The sequence below is a fragment of the Eurosta solidaginis genome, chromosome 2, assembly GCF_040869045.1.
Source record: "Eurosta solidaginis isolate ZX-2024a chromosome 2, ASM4086904v1, whole genome shotgun sequence".
In the NCBI taxonomy this organism is placed as follows: domain Eukaryota; kingdom Metazoa; phylum Arthropoda; class Insecta; order Diptera; family Tephritidae; genus Eurosta; species Eurosta solidaginis.
The window spans coordinates 305,656,037-305,672,415 of NC_090320.1; the positions used below are offsets into that span (position 1 = coordinate 305,656,037).

Sequence of the window (16,379 nt, forward strand, 5' to 3'; positions counted from 1 at the left end):
AAACAAGTTACAACAAAAACTTTTTCGGCTGTATTTCGAAGGATAAAAAAAAATTTGTTTTTTCCGAAACCCTCAACTCAGTCTTTAAATTTAGCGGCGAACATTAGCAACTTTTTTTTTCGACCCAGTCTACTACACGGCATGGATAAATACGCGACAATTGAAAATGTCCCTCTTGGAAAACATTAGGCATCAATTTTTTTAATTTCCAGCGAGTTACTCGCCACTCTTATCCTCTTTGGTGGAAGTGAGTGAGGTTGATATTTTTTGCATTACCACTCAACTGTGAAAGAAGGCTGGTGCATTAGTGCACTACCCCCAACTCTGCTACTTACAAACATCAGATCGAACATCTCGAACGTTACTCCCCTGTCTTCTGTCTTGACTTATTCTCTTTTAGTAGGAGCCTTAGGTTCCTCAAAAATAAAACACTAAAATCTATAAATTCTTGTAGGAAAATAAAGATTTTATTTTCTGTCATGTAGATAGTTGACATACATGAATAAACATAATTTGCACATTGCTTGTAGAAGATAATTTATTGTACATATGTAGTGTCAAATGCAGATACAAACATTTGTATATAATTATTATTTATGTAATTATGTGCTTGACAAGTAATTTTTTGCAATTTAAATAAATTTTGTATGTATTGACAAGAAGTAATTCAATAAACTAGTGTCATTTTCGTGAAATAATACGACGAAATCAATCTAGCAAGCTTTTACTTTGTAATAGGATGTTTTCTGCAAAGCTTTTTAATTAGCATTAAAATAATAAGTACGCGTTGCAAGCAATATCATACATTATCCATTTAAATGAGCAATTAAAGGCTTGTCCTAAATACTAAAAATAAAATAAAATACATGGTCAATAATACAGTAATTATTTTTTTTATTTTAAACTGATAAATAAAAATAAGTTTGTTTATCGGTTCAAATTTCCATTGAAGTTATGGCGGTTCCCATTCTTTGATGTTCTCGCTGAAATCTCATTAAAATTATCATTTAAGAAATCAGATGTGAGTTTTGCTATATTAACTGTAGTATTTGCCGAATCATTTCTTGTATCGCCATTGCCATTTAAACACAAATTATTATTAATTCGTAAATGCTCCAACTGCTGTTCCAAAAGAGAATCTTCAGAAGTTCTTAAGATCCCTTTGCATTTTGATACATCATTGTTATGGTGATTAGAAATAGGAGAGTTTAAGCTTGCTGGTTGAAGTGATAATGCATCCGGGGCAGCAGGATAGCATGGCGAGCGCGGTCGAGGACCGTCATCAGCTGGCAAAGCGAATCCGTGTGAAATTAGCATGTGACCAATATTAATTTCAACGCCTAGAAAAATATTTGTGCGATTGGAACAGAAAGATATTGAAAATATATATATTATATACTATATACTATTGGTATTAACCTTCTGTCAAGTCGAAAAGTTCGACACCGGGTATCGGTGAGTTTTCTCGTGCGGCAATTGTGCCACCAACAACTTTTGAACGTTCTTTATAACTTACTATGCGAGAAATCAGTTTCTTCCAATTGGCAACTGTAAAATAAAACATTAAATGTATGCAGAGACGAATATATATATATATATATATAGATATGCCCTACGAGAGGGAGGGGAGAATGGGGGGATTCCCGTCGGGCCCGGGGTTTCTCAGGGGGCCCGCGATTTAGCGATACTAAGACGATTTTTTTAATTCAGGAGAGTCTTTAGTTGTTCCATATGCAATTTTTAAGCCGAATTTCAAAAGCAACGAATATCTGCATTTCGTTTTAATATAGTGAAGTTAAGAATAAATATTTCATTTGGCAGCTAGTTCAAAACGCTGTTTATAGAACACAATTTCTATTACTCAACTAGTCAGTTGAAAATCTAATTCAAAAGGAGGCTACAATTGATACACTTATCAATGAACAGCTAATCCCTGAAACTCAAAAGTGGAATTTTGGACACTATTTTATTTTTGGGTGAAACTCGAATGCTGATTACTCGTCTTGTGCAACCCACAGCCTCAATTTATGTGGTGTTGTACGGCTGCAATTACTTTCTTCCGAGTTGCAAAAAAATGTTTTACTATTTTTAGCAGCACTCCACAACGATGGGACATCCTCAAAAAAAATGTACCGAGCTCTCTACATAGTCTTTCAGACAAAAGCCAAATTTGACTGCGCAAGCATACGGAGATGTTACCGGCATTCTCAAGTACATCAACAAGTTCGAATGTATCTTTCTGTCCTCAATTTGGTTCAAAATACTGACTACCATTAATGAAAGAAACGTCGTACTCCAAGCTAGAGACACCACCATAGATGTCGAGGTCCGACATCTAGATGCCTTATTGGCTGATTTTAAGTTTATCAGGAACCAATGGGAAACAATTTTAAACGAATGCAAAACAGTTGCTATTCAATTGAACATCTCGCCAAAGTTCCCAGACATTTGAAAGAGAAAACCCAAAAGACGTTTTGAAGGCAATGGAAATGAGATGATTATGGATGATCCAGTCTGATTTTAAGAACAATACATTATTGGTGATCGTTGATTCGGTAATCACTGGCATTGCTGAACGATTTGCAGCTATGAGAAATTTGAACGAGAAGTTTTCCTCTTTATGGCAATTTGATGACATGGATGAAACTACGGTTCGGGCGAGCGCGGCAAAATTTGTCCAAAAATTCAAGTCAGACGTTTCTCAAAGCCTAGAATGCGAAATAATTCACTTAAAACACATTTACGAAGCAAATTTAGATAAAGGTCTGTCACCACTGGAATTGCTAAATGCCACTCTGTAGCTAATGCAGAACGTTCTTTCAGCGTCCATGCAAGAATCAAAAACTTCCATAGATCGTGTTCATCTGAAGAGCGAGTTCCAGGACTTGCCACGCTTTGTGTTGAATCCGTTTTAACAAGACAGTTAAATTTTGATATTATTATAAAAAATTTTGCAACGAAAAAAGCAAGAAAAGCCACTCTGATATCCGAACTTTCTATATTGAATAATTAAAATTTATAATCATCATTAAATTTATCAGAAATGTTCTAAAATGTTACGAAATAACTAGAAAAGATTATTTGAAATAATATGTGGCTGTTAAAAGAGAATTTTATTTCTACGTTACAATAAAATAAATAGTAAATATTCTGTGTTAATTTTATTTTCAGCTCTTAGTCCAAAAATCATTTATATTAGTTGATGTGGAAAAAATTGTAATCCATCATAATGATTCAGGAATGAGACATCATTAAATCAAATTAATCAAATGAATTAAAGGTTTTTTATAGGGGCCCGTAAATTGTTTAGTCCCGGGCCCGGATTTTCTCTCTACGGCCCTGTATATATATATATATATATATGTTTTTAATTACCTTGGGTCTGTTCTTCGAATTTTTGTATCGACTGTGGATCCCAAGTATCTGAATCCTTCAGCATTGTAGACTTTATACCAGCTAAGAAGCATTCTACCGCTTGAAACCTTTGTAAGACAATGCAATTTTTATCATGAATTCAGTTATAAAACATACAAGTTAACCTGCATACCTCAATGTTAAAAAATCTGTACGTAATTCGAAAACCTCATGTGTTGTAACATATTCGCTATCGCCATAGTCCACAAAATAAAGATCTAATACAACTTCATTCGGGTTGTATTGGTTTGGTAAAATGCCAACAATTTCTGCACGATACCATTTGCCATCATATTTAAATACAGCTGCCACTATCTGTCCTAAATATGGTTCCCCAATTTGATGACGAGCTTTATTCTCCGGTTCGCTATAATATTCTGTCATTTCTTGTACCATCTCATCAAGCTTCTTTGATTGTGGCCCAATAATTTGTAACCAAAATTTCGATGGTGATGCTATTGCAGATACGTAAACCTCCATTTGCTTATCTTCGTTGCGAGCAGCGAGCATTTTCTCACTTGGATGCAAATGTGAACTCAATGAGGTTTGTGAAGAGTACATGCTTGAATTGATGCTATTCGAAGGTGAACGACGGGGTTCCCTGTGCAGCTCGACTTCTTCAACGGCGCGCCGAAGCTCTTCATCCTCTTCAATTTTTTCGTCAATCAATTTACGTGCTATATTCACCTACAAGAAAGATATATTATAAATAAATTTGGTTTATATCAAATTTGATAAACTTTACTTAAACGTTAACACAGATGATATGAATGTACGTTCTACGCTTGTTATAAAATGTAATATGAAGCGATTTTGTTGATCCTGCTGTTGGGCGGATATCCGGTTGGTATCCACGAAAAATTGGCAGAACATTTTTGTTTATTTTGAACAAGAAACATTAGAATTGTTCCTTGGACAGCCCTAGATATGCCGCAGTCGCCCCCGATTTGTGTTTTTAAGAAAATGGGGACAAAACAATACCGTGTTGGGCGAGAGCAATAACTTCTACGACAGCCGTTTCGTAAAGAGCAACCCGGAGTAACGTGTAGAATTTCTGCCAGCTCCGACTTCTTGCCCTAAGTTTTATTTTTTCATACGCCTTCCTTACAAAAATGAGATTTAAAGACAGCTATGGTCTTATACGTCTGAGCATTATGTCATAAGGCGGCTATTTTGGGGTATTACATCTTAAATAAAAATTTTCATTAACAACTTACAAATAAACCTTAATTCTGCCAATATCAAATTTTGCAAAATATATCAAAAGTTATAAGCTGTAAAAAGCCAAAGATATATGTATGTATGTATTTCATTTCATTCTTTTTCTGCTTAACCGAAAGGTATGATTGTCGGCTTTCTATAAGCAAACAATTTGACTAAAATTATACAATCATATTTATAAACAAATACAGCGGCCCATATAGGGAGAAAATGTCTAAATCATGTGCCTACCTGTTGCTGGTTGCCCGTTATGAGAATACGTCTTTTGTCCATAGCGCCACCGCCACGACCGCCTCTTGAATCTATAGCCACTTTAGCTAAAGAGATGCGACATATTTCTTGCATAGCCTCACCGCAACGACCCATAATTTTTCCATAAACACTTTGCGGCACCAATATTTCCTCTTTCACAATTGGTGCACGTTCAATTTCTTTTAAAAGCAATGCACGTGCTTGTTTAACACCGTCAGCGTAGCCAGTTATATCACAGAGTTTGTATTTATCATTCTTGTCTCTAGATTGGAAAACAATATTTGAACATACATGCATACAAACATAATATATCATATACATCAGATAGAGTACATACTACATAATTTACCTCAAGCGAATTTTTGTGCACGTCTGCTGCTCGATAGCGACTAAATTGGCTCCACCACGTCCCACACATAACGGTATATGTTCGTTCGATATTTCAAATTTAATATTCACTTCTTTATCATTCGGTTTTGTCGTTTTAGTCGGTTGTGATTGTGCTCTGCTTTGTTTTGTGTCTGGTCTATGTTGTGCTAAATCCTCCCCCTCGTCCTCATCACGTATTTTAAAATAAGCATATAACATAGCGCCACCCAGTGTACATAATCCAAAACCGAGGATTAATTTAAATGTGGGTACACCGGCAAAAGCGGTATTACGCAGCATATTGTGGCAATTTTTTTAAATTATCTATAAATAATTATCTACATATTAATAAAACATCTTTGAGTTATAAGAAGGCAGTTTTGGAACGCCATTAACTCAAATACATAATAGAAAAGCATTCCTTCATTCCACATGGATCTTCATTTTAGTGATATTTAGGCTTTTCTTTACCATATAATTGCTACTTCAGTGCAATACATGGGGGAGCTGATGGGACATTTCAATATAGCAGCCGAAAAAGTATACACATATGTATACATATGTGGGTGGGTCAAATTTATTGTTTTTCGAGCCTCCCTAATTTTGTTAGAAAATTTTATATCCCAATCCGAATAGCGGTTCTCACAAATAAAATACATGAAAATAAATGTCCAATTCGGTTTCGGATTGGGATATAAACTTTTCTAACAAAATTGGGGAGACTAGAAATTCATTTCAGACCTATAGTCGCATGGACAATATTACTCAGTATGACCCATAGATTCAGAAACTGGATGTGCACCTGAAGCTTTTTTCCCCATACTATTTTTTTTTTCAATTACGATTATGTGGGTTCCGGGCCATAGTTATATCCCGGGTAACTGTCAAGCGGATCTCTTAGCCCGCATCGTTACAACTGAACCAGATGAAGATGGCTGTAGGGATAGCTGGGCCTCGAGTCAGCTCAGCAAACGTTGGCCGGACACCACGTTTTGCAGGGTAGCAAGATCTTTCTGGCCGAAAGTGGATGGTAGGAGGTCTGCTGAAATAATTGGGTTCACTAAGACTCACCTATCAATGGTCATTGGGGTTTTGACAGGGCACTGTCCTATGGGTATCCATGCCGTACGTCCCAATATACTGGAAACTCCATCCTGCTGCAGCTGTATGGAGGATGACCAGAACTAGGCGAAAGTACTTCGGTCGCGACTCACTTGGATTACCCGAGGATTTATCCAAAGTTGAGATCGGTATCATTCTGAGCTTTATCATTGCTACCCAACGATTCTCTAAGTAGCTAGATCTAAGTATTTGGTATCACAACGGACCTTCATGTTGTCCAAGTGAGCTTTCCTTATCAGGGCAGCTACCACCTAACCTAACCTAACCCATACAATTTGACCCGCCCTAATGTATATGGTACTCTTCGAGGATGTAGACATTTCCTTAAAGCTCAAAACAGCCGCTCATTTATAATTTAGTTCAGCGGCATTGGAATGATAAGACAGTTTTGGTAAGGGGCGATAGTTATCTTATTTATGTCGTAGGTCTGATATGAATGCAGCTTTCCAGTCCCGAAGGAAATTACTAATAAAAAGGATTCTAGGATAGTGAACTGTCCAATGTTTGGCAGAGATATCACACGACGTGTTAACCGTCTATAGTACAACCCGAAGAAATCGACACAGAGCTCCATTAAATTTGATAATATACATACATATCAAAGTTGTTGCTTTAAGTGTTGTGGGATGAACGGGGACGGACATTGCTCAATCGATTTCTATTGCGATTCTGATAATTTGAATATGGAAACATACATACATATATCAATCAGTTCAAGCAGTTAAAACCTATGTACCTTAACACACAAAACTATTATTCCTTGTGCTCTTAGCACCCCTAGGTAGAAAAATCGATTATACCGTTATTGTGAAAATGCAATATACATAATTGAATGAATTTTCGTGAAATGATGGCATCGTTGGATACGAATGGTAGCAAAAAATATTAATTTAGTTCTATTTGCAATGCGTTCGTATTTATCATGAAGCAGAATGAAATGAGAAAATCAATGGGTTTTTGTTTATTTTACACACATACATATGTATGTACATACGTAAGTACATGTAGCATACAAAGAATATCTACAAACATATATTATCAAAATATCATCCCCCAGCGGGTTAGGGGGTCAGAATATACTCTCGGTAGGTATGCCTGTCGAAAAGCCTTCGGGGAGCAACCTTATCGCTACAACAACATCCAAATATCATACGATCAAATGCATTGGATACCAAGCACTGTGGAGTCCCCTTATGATGATAGGGTTGATAGCTTTTAATATTACAAATTATTAGCTACAACTTGATAAGCAAAGCACTGGCTTCGAAATAATTTTGTAAAATTAAGTTGAACTTTAACTTGAAACGGGAAATTATAATTTATAAAAACGTAAATATTAGCATTTTTGAAAGTTTTCGAAATACGTGTTGGACACTTTTACATACGTGTATGAAACAAATCCGAAAGCAAATATATAACATCGACATAAACTTACAAATACAGATTGAGAGGGCTAAATTTAGTAGAATGACATAATATGAATTCGTTGAGCTAATGCATGTAAAATTAATAACTAATTATTATTGACAACGATGAGGGATTGTGTACTAAAATCTTATCAAAGCAATGAGTGCTGACTATTGGCTTTTGTAGGGAACTCAAATAAGAGTTTAGCCCTTTCTATATATATATAGTCAAAACTCTACCTGTATGACGTTTATGTTACGTTTAAATTAGTCCATTTACTGGATGGTACAAAATACCGATTCGTTTGCAGCTATCTCGATATGTATTTTATTTATTTATTATTACGGCTGTTTAGACGTAAAACTTAATAATTACTTAATTCTAAAGAATATACTAATATACTGTCGGAATGCCAATTGATTTCGATCAATGTATAGACTAGCATAACAGACGGACAAGGGTGGGACCATTATTTTTATGACGGTTGAAAAGGGCGCGTTTCCCATTGATACTGAGTTATTTTGCTCAGACTTAATTTGTTCTTTGATTTGTTTATGCAACCCAGTGTAATTTTTTATAAGCTCGGACAAAAACCGCTAATGCAAAAAGGTGTTCCGGATCCCACTCCCAGTTTGGGAGGGGTGCATGATTATTTTTCGTTTTTGGAAAGATGATACTGATTTCTCTGAAGGTATCGTCGACTAGAACAGGAACCTTAATTTTCCAAACTCCTCCAAAATCTTTACACACCTGTAATGACTTGAATTTCATATTTAAAAGAATTAATACATATGTATGTATATTTGTGTCCACACAACTATACGCCATTTTTTTTTTAAGTTTTTCTTTGCAACCGCCGAATGGCTTGACATCAATCTTTTTGAATATAAAAACCTATTTTTACAGGTAACTCAAAACTTTGGACTTGTTTTGAAAATTAAAATTCTTGTTTCAGTCGACGATAACTACAAAAATAACAGCATCAATTACCAAATATCTACACTTTTGTCTGTCGCTACGAAAATGTCTCGATGTTGTTGTTGTTGTTGTAGCGATAAGGTTGCTCCCCGAAGGCTTTGGGGAGTGTTATCGATGTGATGGTCCTTTGCCGGATACAAATCCGGTACGCTCCGGTACCATAGCACCATTAAGGTGCTAGCCCGTCCATCTCGGGAACGATTTATGTGGCCACATTAAACCTTCAGGCCATTCCCTCCCTCCCTACCCCCAAGTTCCATGAGGAGCTTGGGGTCGCCAGAGCCTCGTCTGTTAGTGAAACAGGATTCGCCGCGGATAGGTGAGGTTGACAATTGGGTTTGGAGAAGCTATATATTGCGCTGGCAACCTGAAAGGTTGCGCTACACAGCCCCTTGAATCTGGTATTTTAGTCGCCTCTTACGACAGGCATACCTACCGCGGGTATATTCTGATCCCCTAACCCGCTGGGGGGAACACCGATATTATCGATATATCGATAGTGCCTTTCAAAACTATCGGCGTATACCCATATTGTGGCAATTTTTTTAAATTATCTATAAATAATTATCTACATATTAATAAAACATCTTTGAGTTATAAGAAGGCAGTTTTGGAACGCCATTAACTCAAATACATAATAGAAAAGCATTCCTTCATTCCACATGGATCTTTATTTTAGTGATATTTAGGCTTTTCTTTACCATATAATTGCTACTTCAGTGCAATACATGGGGGAGCTGATGGGGCATTTCGATATAGCAGCCGAAAAAGTATACACATATGTATACATATGTGGGTGGGTCAAATTTATTGTTTTTCGAGCCTCCCTAATTTTGTTAGAAAATTTTATATCCCAATCCGAATAGCGGTTCTCACAAATAAAATACATGAAAATAAATGTCCAATTCGGTTTCGGATTGGGATATAAACTTTTCTAACAAAATTGGGGAGACTAGAAATTCATTTCAGACCTATAGTCGCATGGACAATATTACTCAGTATGACCCATAGATTCAGAAACTGGATGTCCACCTGAAGCTGAAGTTCCATGAGGAGCTTGGGGTCGCCAGAGCCTCGTCTGTTAGTGAAACAGGATTCGCCGCGGATAGGTGAGGTTGACAATTGGGTTTGGAGAAGCTATATATTGCGCTGGCAACCTGAAAGGTTGCGCTACACAGCCCCTTGAATCTGGTATTTTAGTCGCCTCTTACGACAGGCATACCTACCGCGGGTATATTCTGATCCCCTAACCCGCTGGGGGGAACACCGATATTATCGATATATCGATAGTGCCTTTCAAAACTATCGGCGTATACCCATAACCCGTGCTATCGATAGTTTTCCATCTCTAGCGCTTTGTTACCGGAACGTGCCAGATATATATCCGGCAAAGGACCATCAACATCGATAACACTCCCCAAAGCCTTCGGGGAGTGTCTTTATCGTTATTACTACAACATCGTTTGTGATTGAATTCCTTGGAAACGGCTCCAGGTCTCAGGGTTCGGTCAAACGTGTTTCGTACGACAAACGTTGGTACGTACGGCACACGTCGGTGGGTAATTGCCGCTTTACTCTCCCTCCGCCTTTTGTTTATCCTTTTATTTACTCCTCTCTCTTTATCTCTTTCTCCTTCTCCGTCTTTTCCATCCATTCCTTTCTCTCTAGCTCCCTCTCCTCCCTCCCCTGCGTCATCTATCCCTATCTCTCTATCTTCGTCTAACTAAATCTCAGTCTTATTCTCCTTCCCTCGTTTTTCTTCTCTCGAGTTTTTATTCTTGTCCATCCCTTATTCTCTCTCTCAGTGCTAGTCCCAGTCCCAGAGGGTTGTATGTATTTTTGAATGCTGTTTCATAAAAAAAAATAAAAATTAAAATTTTATATAAAAAAATAAAGGGGTATGATAATCAAATGAGATAAAAAAAGATCCGATACGATTGGTAGTCAAAAATGTTGTCGTTGAGACCAAAAATGCGACTCTAGACCTGAGATTTCCATCAGGTGAGCGAGGCTGTTTGTATTTTTGACGTTTATCGCTTAGTGAACACACTTGGTATAGGTACACTATGACCATGGTAACTGCTGCATAGAAATCAATTTTTGATTTTTTCCGTAAGAACGTATCAGCTGATCGCTCTCTCACTAGACAGAGTTGCCTAGTAAACTTTTGTGCGCTAATTTTTGACCGTTTGCAAATTTTATGCAAAAACACCTAATTAGAGTGTGAAAATAATTGGAAATAATTATGTAAAAGTGTTGATTATAAATATGTAATCTATTTATACTTATTTAATATGTATTCCGGCCTTTTACAATATCAAAAATTAAATTGGAAAAAGTTGATGTTTCCATAAGCATGCATGCAAACTGGCCAATGGCAACAGTGCTTTGTTGTAAACAATACACACACAAATATGTTATGTACATGTACACAGACGCATACATTGATACCTACTGGCTTGAGAGTTCGGTCAAACGTGCTTCGTACGACAAACGTCCGTACGTACGGCACATGTCGGTGGGTAACTGCCGCATAAGAGATACAAACTTATTGAACTATAAAAGATCATACAAGATCTTATTGTGCAAATACTGTCAATAAATAAATGAAATGAAATGAAAGATATGCAGCTAGACCAAAGTTAGGGCAGAACATCGTCTACATAGTCTCCTAGTTACTTAAAAACAGTTTATTTTCGAACCGTTGAAACTCGTTAAGGGTGGATGCTTTTGTATTTGACAATACTGTACTTGATGTCGATAACATAAATGAATGTGCAAACATGTTTTTAACGCTTGCATGAATTCTTTAGCATTCGCATTTAAAGAGGGCTTTTTCCTTTCTGGAGATTTGTATTCTTTACAAATTTTCTATAACACAGCGCAACAGTGTTTGTCCAGCCTAAAAGGATTTGTTGTCCCGAGTTCGCATCTGATCTTTAAAAAATAAATATTCTTTGAAATTTCAAAAACTAGCGAGTGGATGAAAGTTACATTGCCTTCTTAATACTTCTTGACCACTCCAAAGCTTTCGATTCTGTAGACCACACTCTGCTCTGCAGGAAGCTGGAAAACCTATTTAACTTCTCTGGTCATGCAGTTGCCCTTATAAGATCATATCTTGGCGATAGGACTCAAGCAGTATGTATAGATGGTGAAAAGTCTGACTTCCTACATGTCTTAAGTGGCGTCCCTCAAGGCCCTATCCTGGGTCCTCTGTTATTTGTTCTGTACATCAATGACTTACCCGATGTCCTTAAGTATTGTAATGTTCATATCTACGCTGATGATGTGCAGTTGTTTACGTGTTGTCCTCGTGATCAAACTAGCTTGTGCATAAGTAACTTAAACCACGATTTGAATCAAATATTTTCATGGGCTGCTATGAATGGCTTGTGTATAAACCCGAATAAGTCAAAATGTATTGTTATTCATAGAAGGTCTTTTCCCACTAATGATTTAGAGAATGTAGTGTTCGACAATTCCGTTATAGAATACGTAGATACGGCGAAAAACTTAGGTGTAATTTTTAACAAAACATTGACATGGAAAGACCTTTTTAGAACGGTTGGAAAAGTGTATGGAATGCTTCGTACACTATGGTTAACACAGTATTTCACGCCTTTGCACATAAGACTACTTCTCGCTAAAGCGTACTTAATACCTACGCTACTCCATGGTTGTGTTATTTACTCTAACTGTGACTATCTGTGCAAGAACAAACTAAATGTTGTTTACAACAACATTGCTAGATATGTTTATGGGTTGAAAAGACTTAACAAGTATCACAAAATGCTGAAAGGTTGCTAAACATTTCTTTCGAAAATCTTTTAAAAGTCAAAACACTGTCCTTCCTCCATTAGTGGATACACACGAAGGAACCTGACTATCTATATCGTAAGCTTATTTTTCTGCAATCATCAAGATCGGTGCTTTTTCTTAAGCACATTAGATACCGCACGCTAACCTCTGAGCGTCAATTCTTTGTTACTGCAATACGTCTTTAGAACTCCCTACCTACAAGTCTTCGACTCTTAAGTAATGCTCTGCACTTCAAAAAAGAGCTAACATCATTTTTTAACGACTCTTAAACTGGATCTCAAATTGATGTTAAAATGTTCATTTCTAAGTCCTTTTCCTTTCTCTGTGTCTTCTTTCTTCATTTGTTAAATACTATTTAATCTATAACCAGACAAAGGTTATCATCCCTACTGCTGTCTTTTAATATTTATTAATTACTTTTATTTAGTTTTAAGATTTACATTTACATACATAAATATTTCACTATTATCCGTTATATTTAATTTAATTTGATTAATCATTAAAGATATAAATGTTCAATTTTTTATAGCTCATGCTATTCATGACTAGCATTGTTAAATAGTTTGTCAAAATTGTTGTGCTGGGAACAAATTTTCAAATAAATACATACATACATACATACAAATATAGTTTTTTACAAATAACAACCGATATAGGCTGCTGAATGGTATTTTTCCAGAAAAGCTTTTTTCTGCACCTTTAACCCCAAATTTCGCGTAACCTGAGCAAATCAGAAATTTTCAAGATCAAACTAGGGCTTCAGCCGTAAATCTTATCAGATTCGATAAATATTTTTGGCAAAAAAAGAGTTGTTCAGATTTTCTTGCCCTGTGCAATTAAAGAGGTGTTGGGACGAAAGTCCTTTTCATGTTTTGATACGAGAGTTAGAAAAAGGAAACTTGGTTGCAATATTTATTTTAAAAAGCAGAATCAGCTTGCAAGAGTAATAAGGAATGCTAGAAAATCAGTTTTGCTGCTGCTATGACTTTGCCAAGCTTAGAATGTATATTAAATAGACAAATAAGGCGCTTAATAGGTTCGTATGTATGTGGTTTTGGTGGACAATATCTCAGAAGCAGTGGTGAAAGCTAGGTATGCCGAGTTTACTTGTTTATTAATGCTATATACTCATTTAGAATAGACTAGGAAAAAAGGTAAAAGTCTAGTTGAGGGGTCGACTGCTAATACCCTACCAAAAATATCGAGAGGTGTCAAAAGACGCGCATTAATCTCGAGAACAATAATCCCAAGGCGGAAAAGAAAAATTTTATCTCTGTCCGCAGATATTTGCAGTTGAAGTTGGCGATTTTCATGTGGTTGTTGTTGTGTTGGTACCCACAAAAAATTTGTGCATCACCGTGGCGGTAGCCACGGTTATACCACACACCCGGACTTGGCATGGCGTAGCCCAGGGTTATTTTTTATAAGCGCGGCTAAAGGCCGCCAACGCAGAAAGGTGTTCTGCGCAAAAATACTATGGATCCCACCCCCGGTTTCGGAGGTACGCGCGGGTCTTTTTTCGGTTTTTCGTTAATATCCTTTGAACGAGTTAAAATTTTTATTTTCCGCCTTCGCATTATTAATACTGATGTCAAGACGCGTCGCTTGACACCTCTCTCGATATTTTTGGTAGCGTATTAGCAGTCGACCCCTCAACTAGACTATTACCGTAGGTAGTTTTAGCTTCTCTAAGTAGAAGCCAGAACCCTGTTATCCACGTTACATGTTGTGTTCTCCTATAAAAGCTCCTTCACATAAGCAGGTTGCGTAGACGCCATCTTATGCAAGATGTGCACGTATTTTTATGGATTTACTCACAATGCATAAGATTGTGTTAAACATATCTATGTGAAAACTGCTTATGTGATGGGGCTTTGAGATTGCGTTGGACACATCTATATGAAAAAGTTGATTGCTGCTAGGCATTAAAGGATCATTCGTGCGTTTCGCAACGCGCTCATGCCCATACATATTGACGTGTACATTCACTTATATATTATATATTTACATACGGTTAATTTTTTCTTAGCGCGATAGCTCGAATCAGAGTTTTAAATATTCAAACATTTACATCACACTTTCTTAAATGTTAAGTTACACAAAACAGCTGACCAATCTAAACTTGTCCAGCAATAGATAGTTAATTTTTTGTATTTCTTGTTACGTGCGCGTGTATCAAATGAAATCACCGTCTTAGATTGCCAAGAGCACACAAACTTACCAATAAATGATGTCCCCGAAGCCTCTTTCAAGCGTGTTTGTTCATATGATGTATTTTTCAAAAATTTATGTTTTATGTTTAACTTAATTCAAGGACAATCGCTACCTAATAAAAATTAAGCACTTTTATGAACACTTTTCTGACTTTTCCATTGTACATGGCTTTTCGTTTTGTCAGACAAAACCATGGCGGAACGATACAAAGTGGCAGCATGGTGACATACCTGCAAACATAAATAAAAGTTCCATGTACTTTGTTTTTGTAAATTCGATGGGCTAATGTCAAAATCGTACTGCGCCGGAAGTTAATGTATCAAATCAAATAAAAAAAGTTTATATTCAGCTGTCCCATGCTGCCACATGTATAGTTCCGCCATGGACAAAACAATTTATATCAGTGCTGGTCAGCGCCAAAAATTGCCAATGCAGCCAGCTACCAGTATTAATGTCATTGTGAATGAAACTAAGAGCCTCCTGCGATTTACAACCAGATTGCCTGAATTTTCTGTGCGATAGTGCAGTCGGGTGGCTTCGTGACACACGTATTTGTTGTCGGCTACACGTTGATGAAAATCAAAAATTTTTGATTTTTTCATTTAACTCCAGCTTATTTGATAGTCGCGGGGTGTGATTGACAAAACAGCAGTGTTGTATTTAGTTTGTGTCGACATTCAAAAGTAAAGTGCGCTGAAGAACAGCAATTCATATTAAAATTTTTTGAAACTTATCAATGTTTACCAGCTTTATGGAATGTAAAGCTTTTATTATTATTTAATAAAATTTGTATTATTTAATAAAACTGCTGTAGTCGCAAGTAAAAAAAGTCATCATCCGATGACGATATATTCACGACCGAACGCTACGGTTTCTCAATGCAAATTTTAATTGATGGCTTTTAATTTGATAGTCGCGGGGCAAGCGTCAAATACCCGACACGCACACATACAAAAATTCAGTCAATCTGGTTGTAAATCGCAGGAGGCTCTAAGTGTGATATCTTATCTGTCAACTGCCCTACAAGAATACTGACTATCATATGACTATCATCTGATTGTCAGCAATGTCAACCTAACGATCAGCGCCTCATACAAACTTTCTATCACAAACTTAAGGGCATTGTTTACTATATAGTTTGGCAGCTTAAGTAGGGGTTATGTTGCGAATAGAGTGGAAGGCAGTGGACTAGGCAGTCGAATGTCATATAATGAAGGAATGGTGTTCGGAGTTTTTTCAAAGTTAAAAAAAAAAATGATAAAAGCTTTAATATAAATAAAACTATTGTTTTAACAACAAACACGCCATATATATTCTGTATACATAAATTTGTAAGGATTGTCTCACTTTCAAATTTTAATTAAACAATCTAGTTTTTTTTTGAAACTGAGTCGAGAACTGTGCGTGTGAATGTGCGAATTTTCACCGATCAGCTGTTAGTTGCGCTACTTGGTAAAATTTACAATGCTTAAGGGGACTTGCGCAAATGTGATGTAAACAACTGTGTACGTGTGAGTTTTTGTCTCCTCCTTATACACCAACATGGCCTACTGATTAAGTATATAGCCGTACTGCTCACT

General features: G+C 36.5%; 1 protein-coding gene across 2 annotated transcripts; it reads right to left on the reverse strand.

Annotated features, from left to right (window-relative positions):
* Positions 1–445: 445 nt before the first annotated feature.
* Positions 446–14,989, reverse strand: papi (tudor and KH domain containing protein papi). Of its 2 annotated transcripts, none has more exons than XM_067768921.1 (7): positions 14,807–14,989; positions 5,237–5,580; positions 4,867–5,149; positions 3,548–4,101; positions 3,376–3,482; positions 1,420–1,548; positions 446–1,340 (listed from the first exon to the last, which is right to left on the reverse strand). In XM_067768921.1, the coding sequence occupies exons 2-7, from the start codon at positions 5,554–5,556 to the stop codon at positions 928–930; spliced, it is 1,806 nt and encodes a 601-aa protein (XP_067625022.1). In that variant the 5' UTR covers positions 5,557–5,580; positions 14,807–14,989; the 3' UTR covers positions 446–927. The 2 variants fall into 2 exon arrangements, with proteins under 2 accessions (XP_067625022.1, XP_067625024.1); XM_067768923.1 differs by lacking the exon at positions 14,807–14,989 and adding an exon at positions 14,598–14,716.
* Positions 14,990–16,379: the final 1,390 nt, after the last annotated feature.

Coding starts and splice junctions, on each gene's coding strand:
- papi (XM_067768921.1), bottom strand. CDS start 5,556: ATGCTGCGTAATACCGCTTTTGCCGGTGTACCCACATTTAAATTAATC. Junction 1,549..3,375: donor ATTCGAAGAACAGACCCAAG/GTAATTAAAAAC, acceptor TTTATTTTACAG/TTGCCAATTGGAAGAAACTG. Junction 1,341..1,419: donor ACTTTTCGACTTGACAGAAG/GTTAATACCAAT, acceptor ATATTTTTCTAG/GCGTTGAAATTAATATTGGT.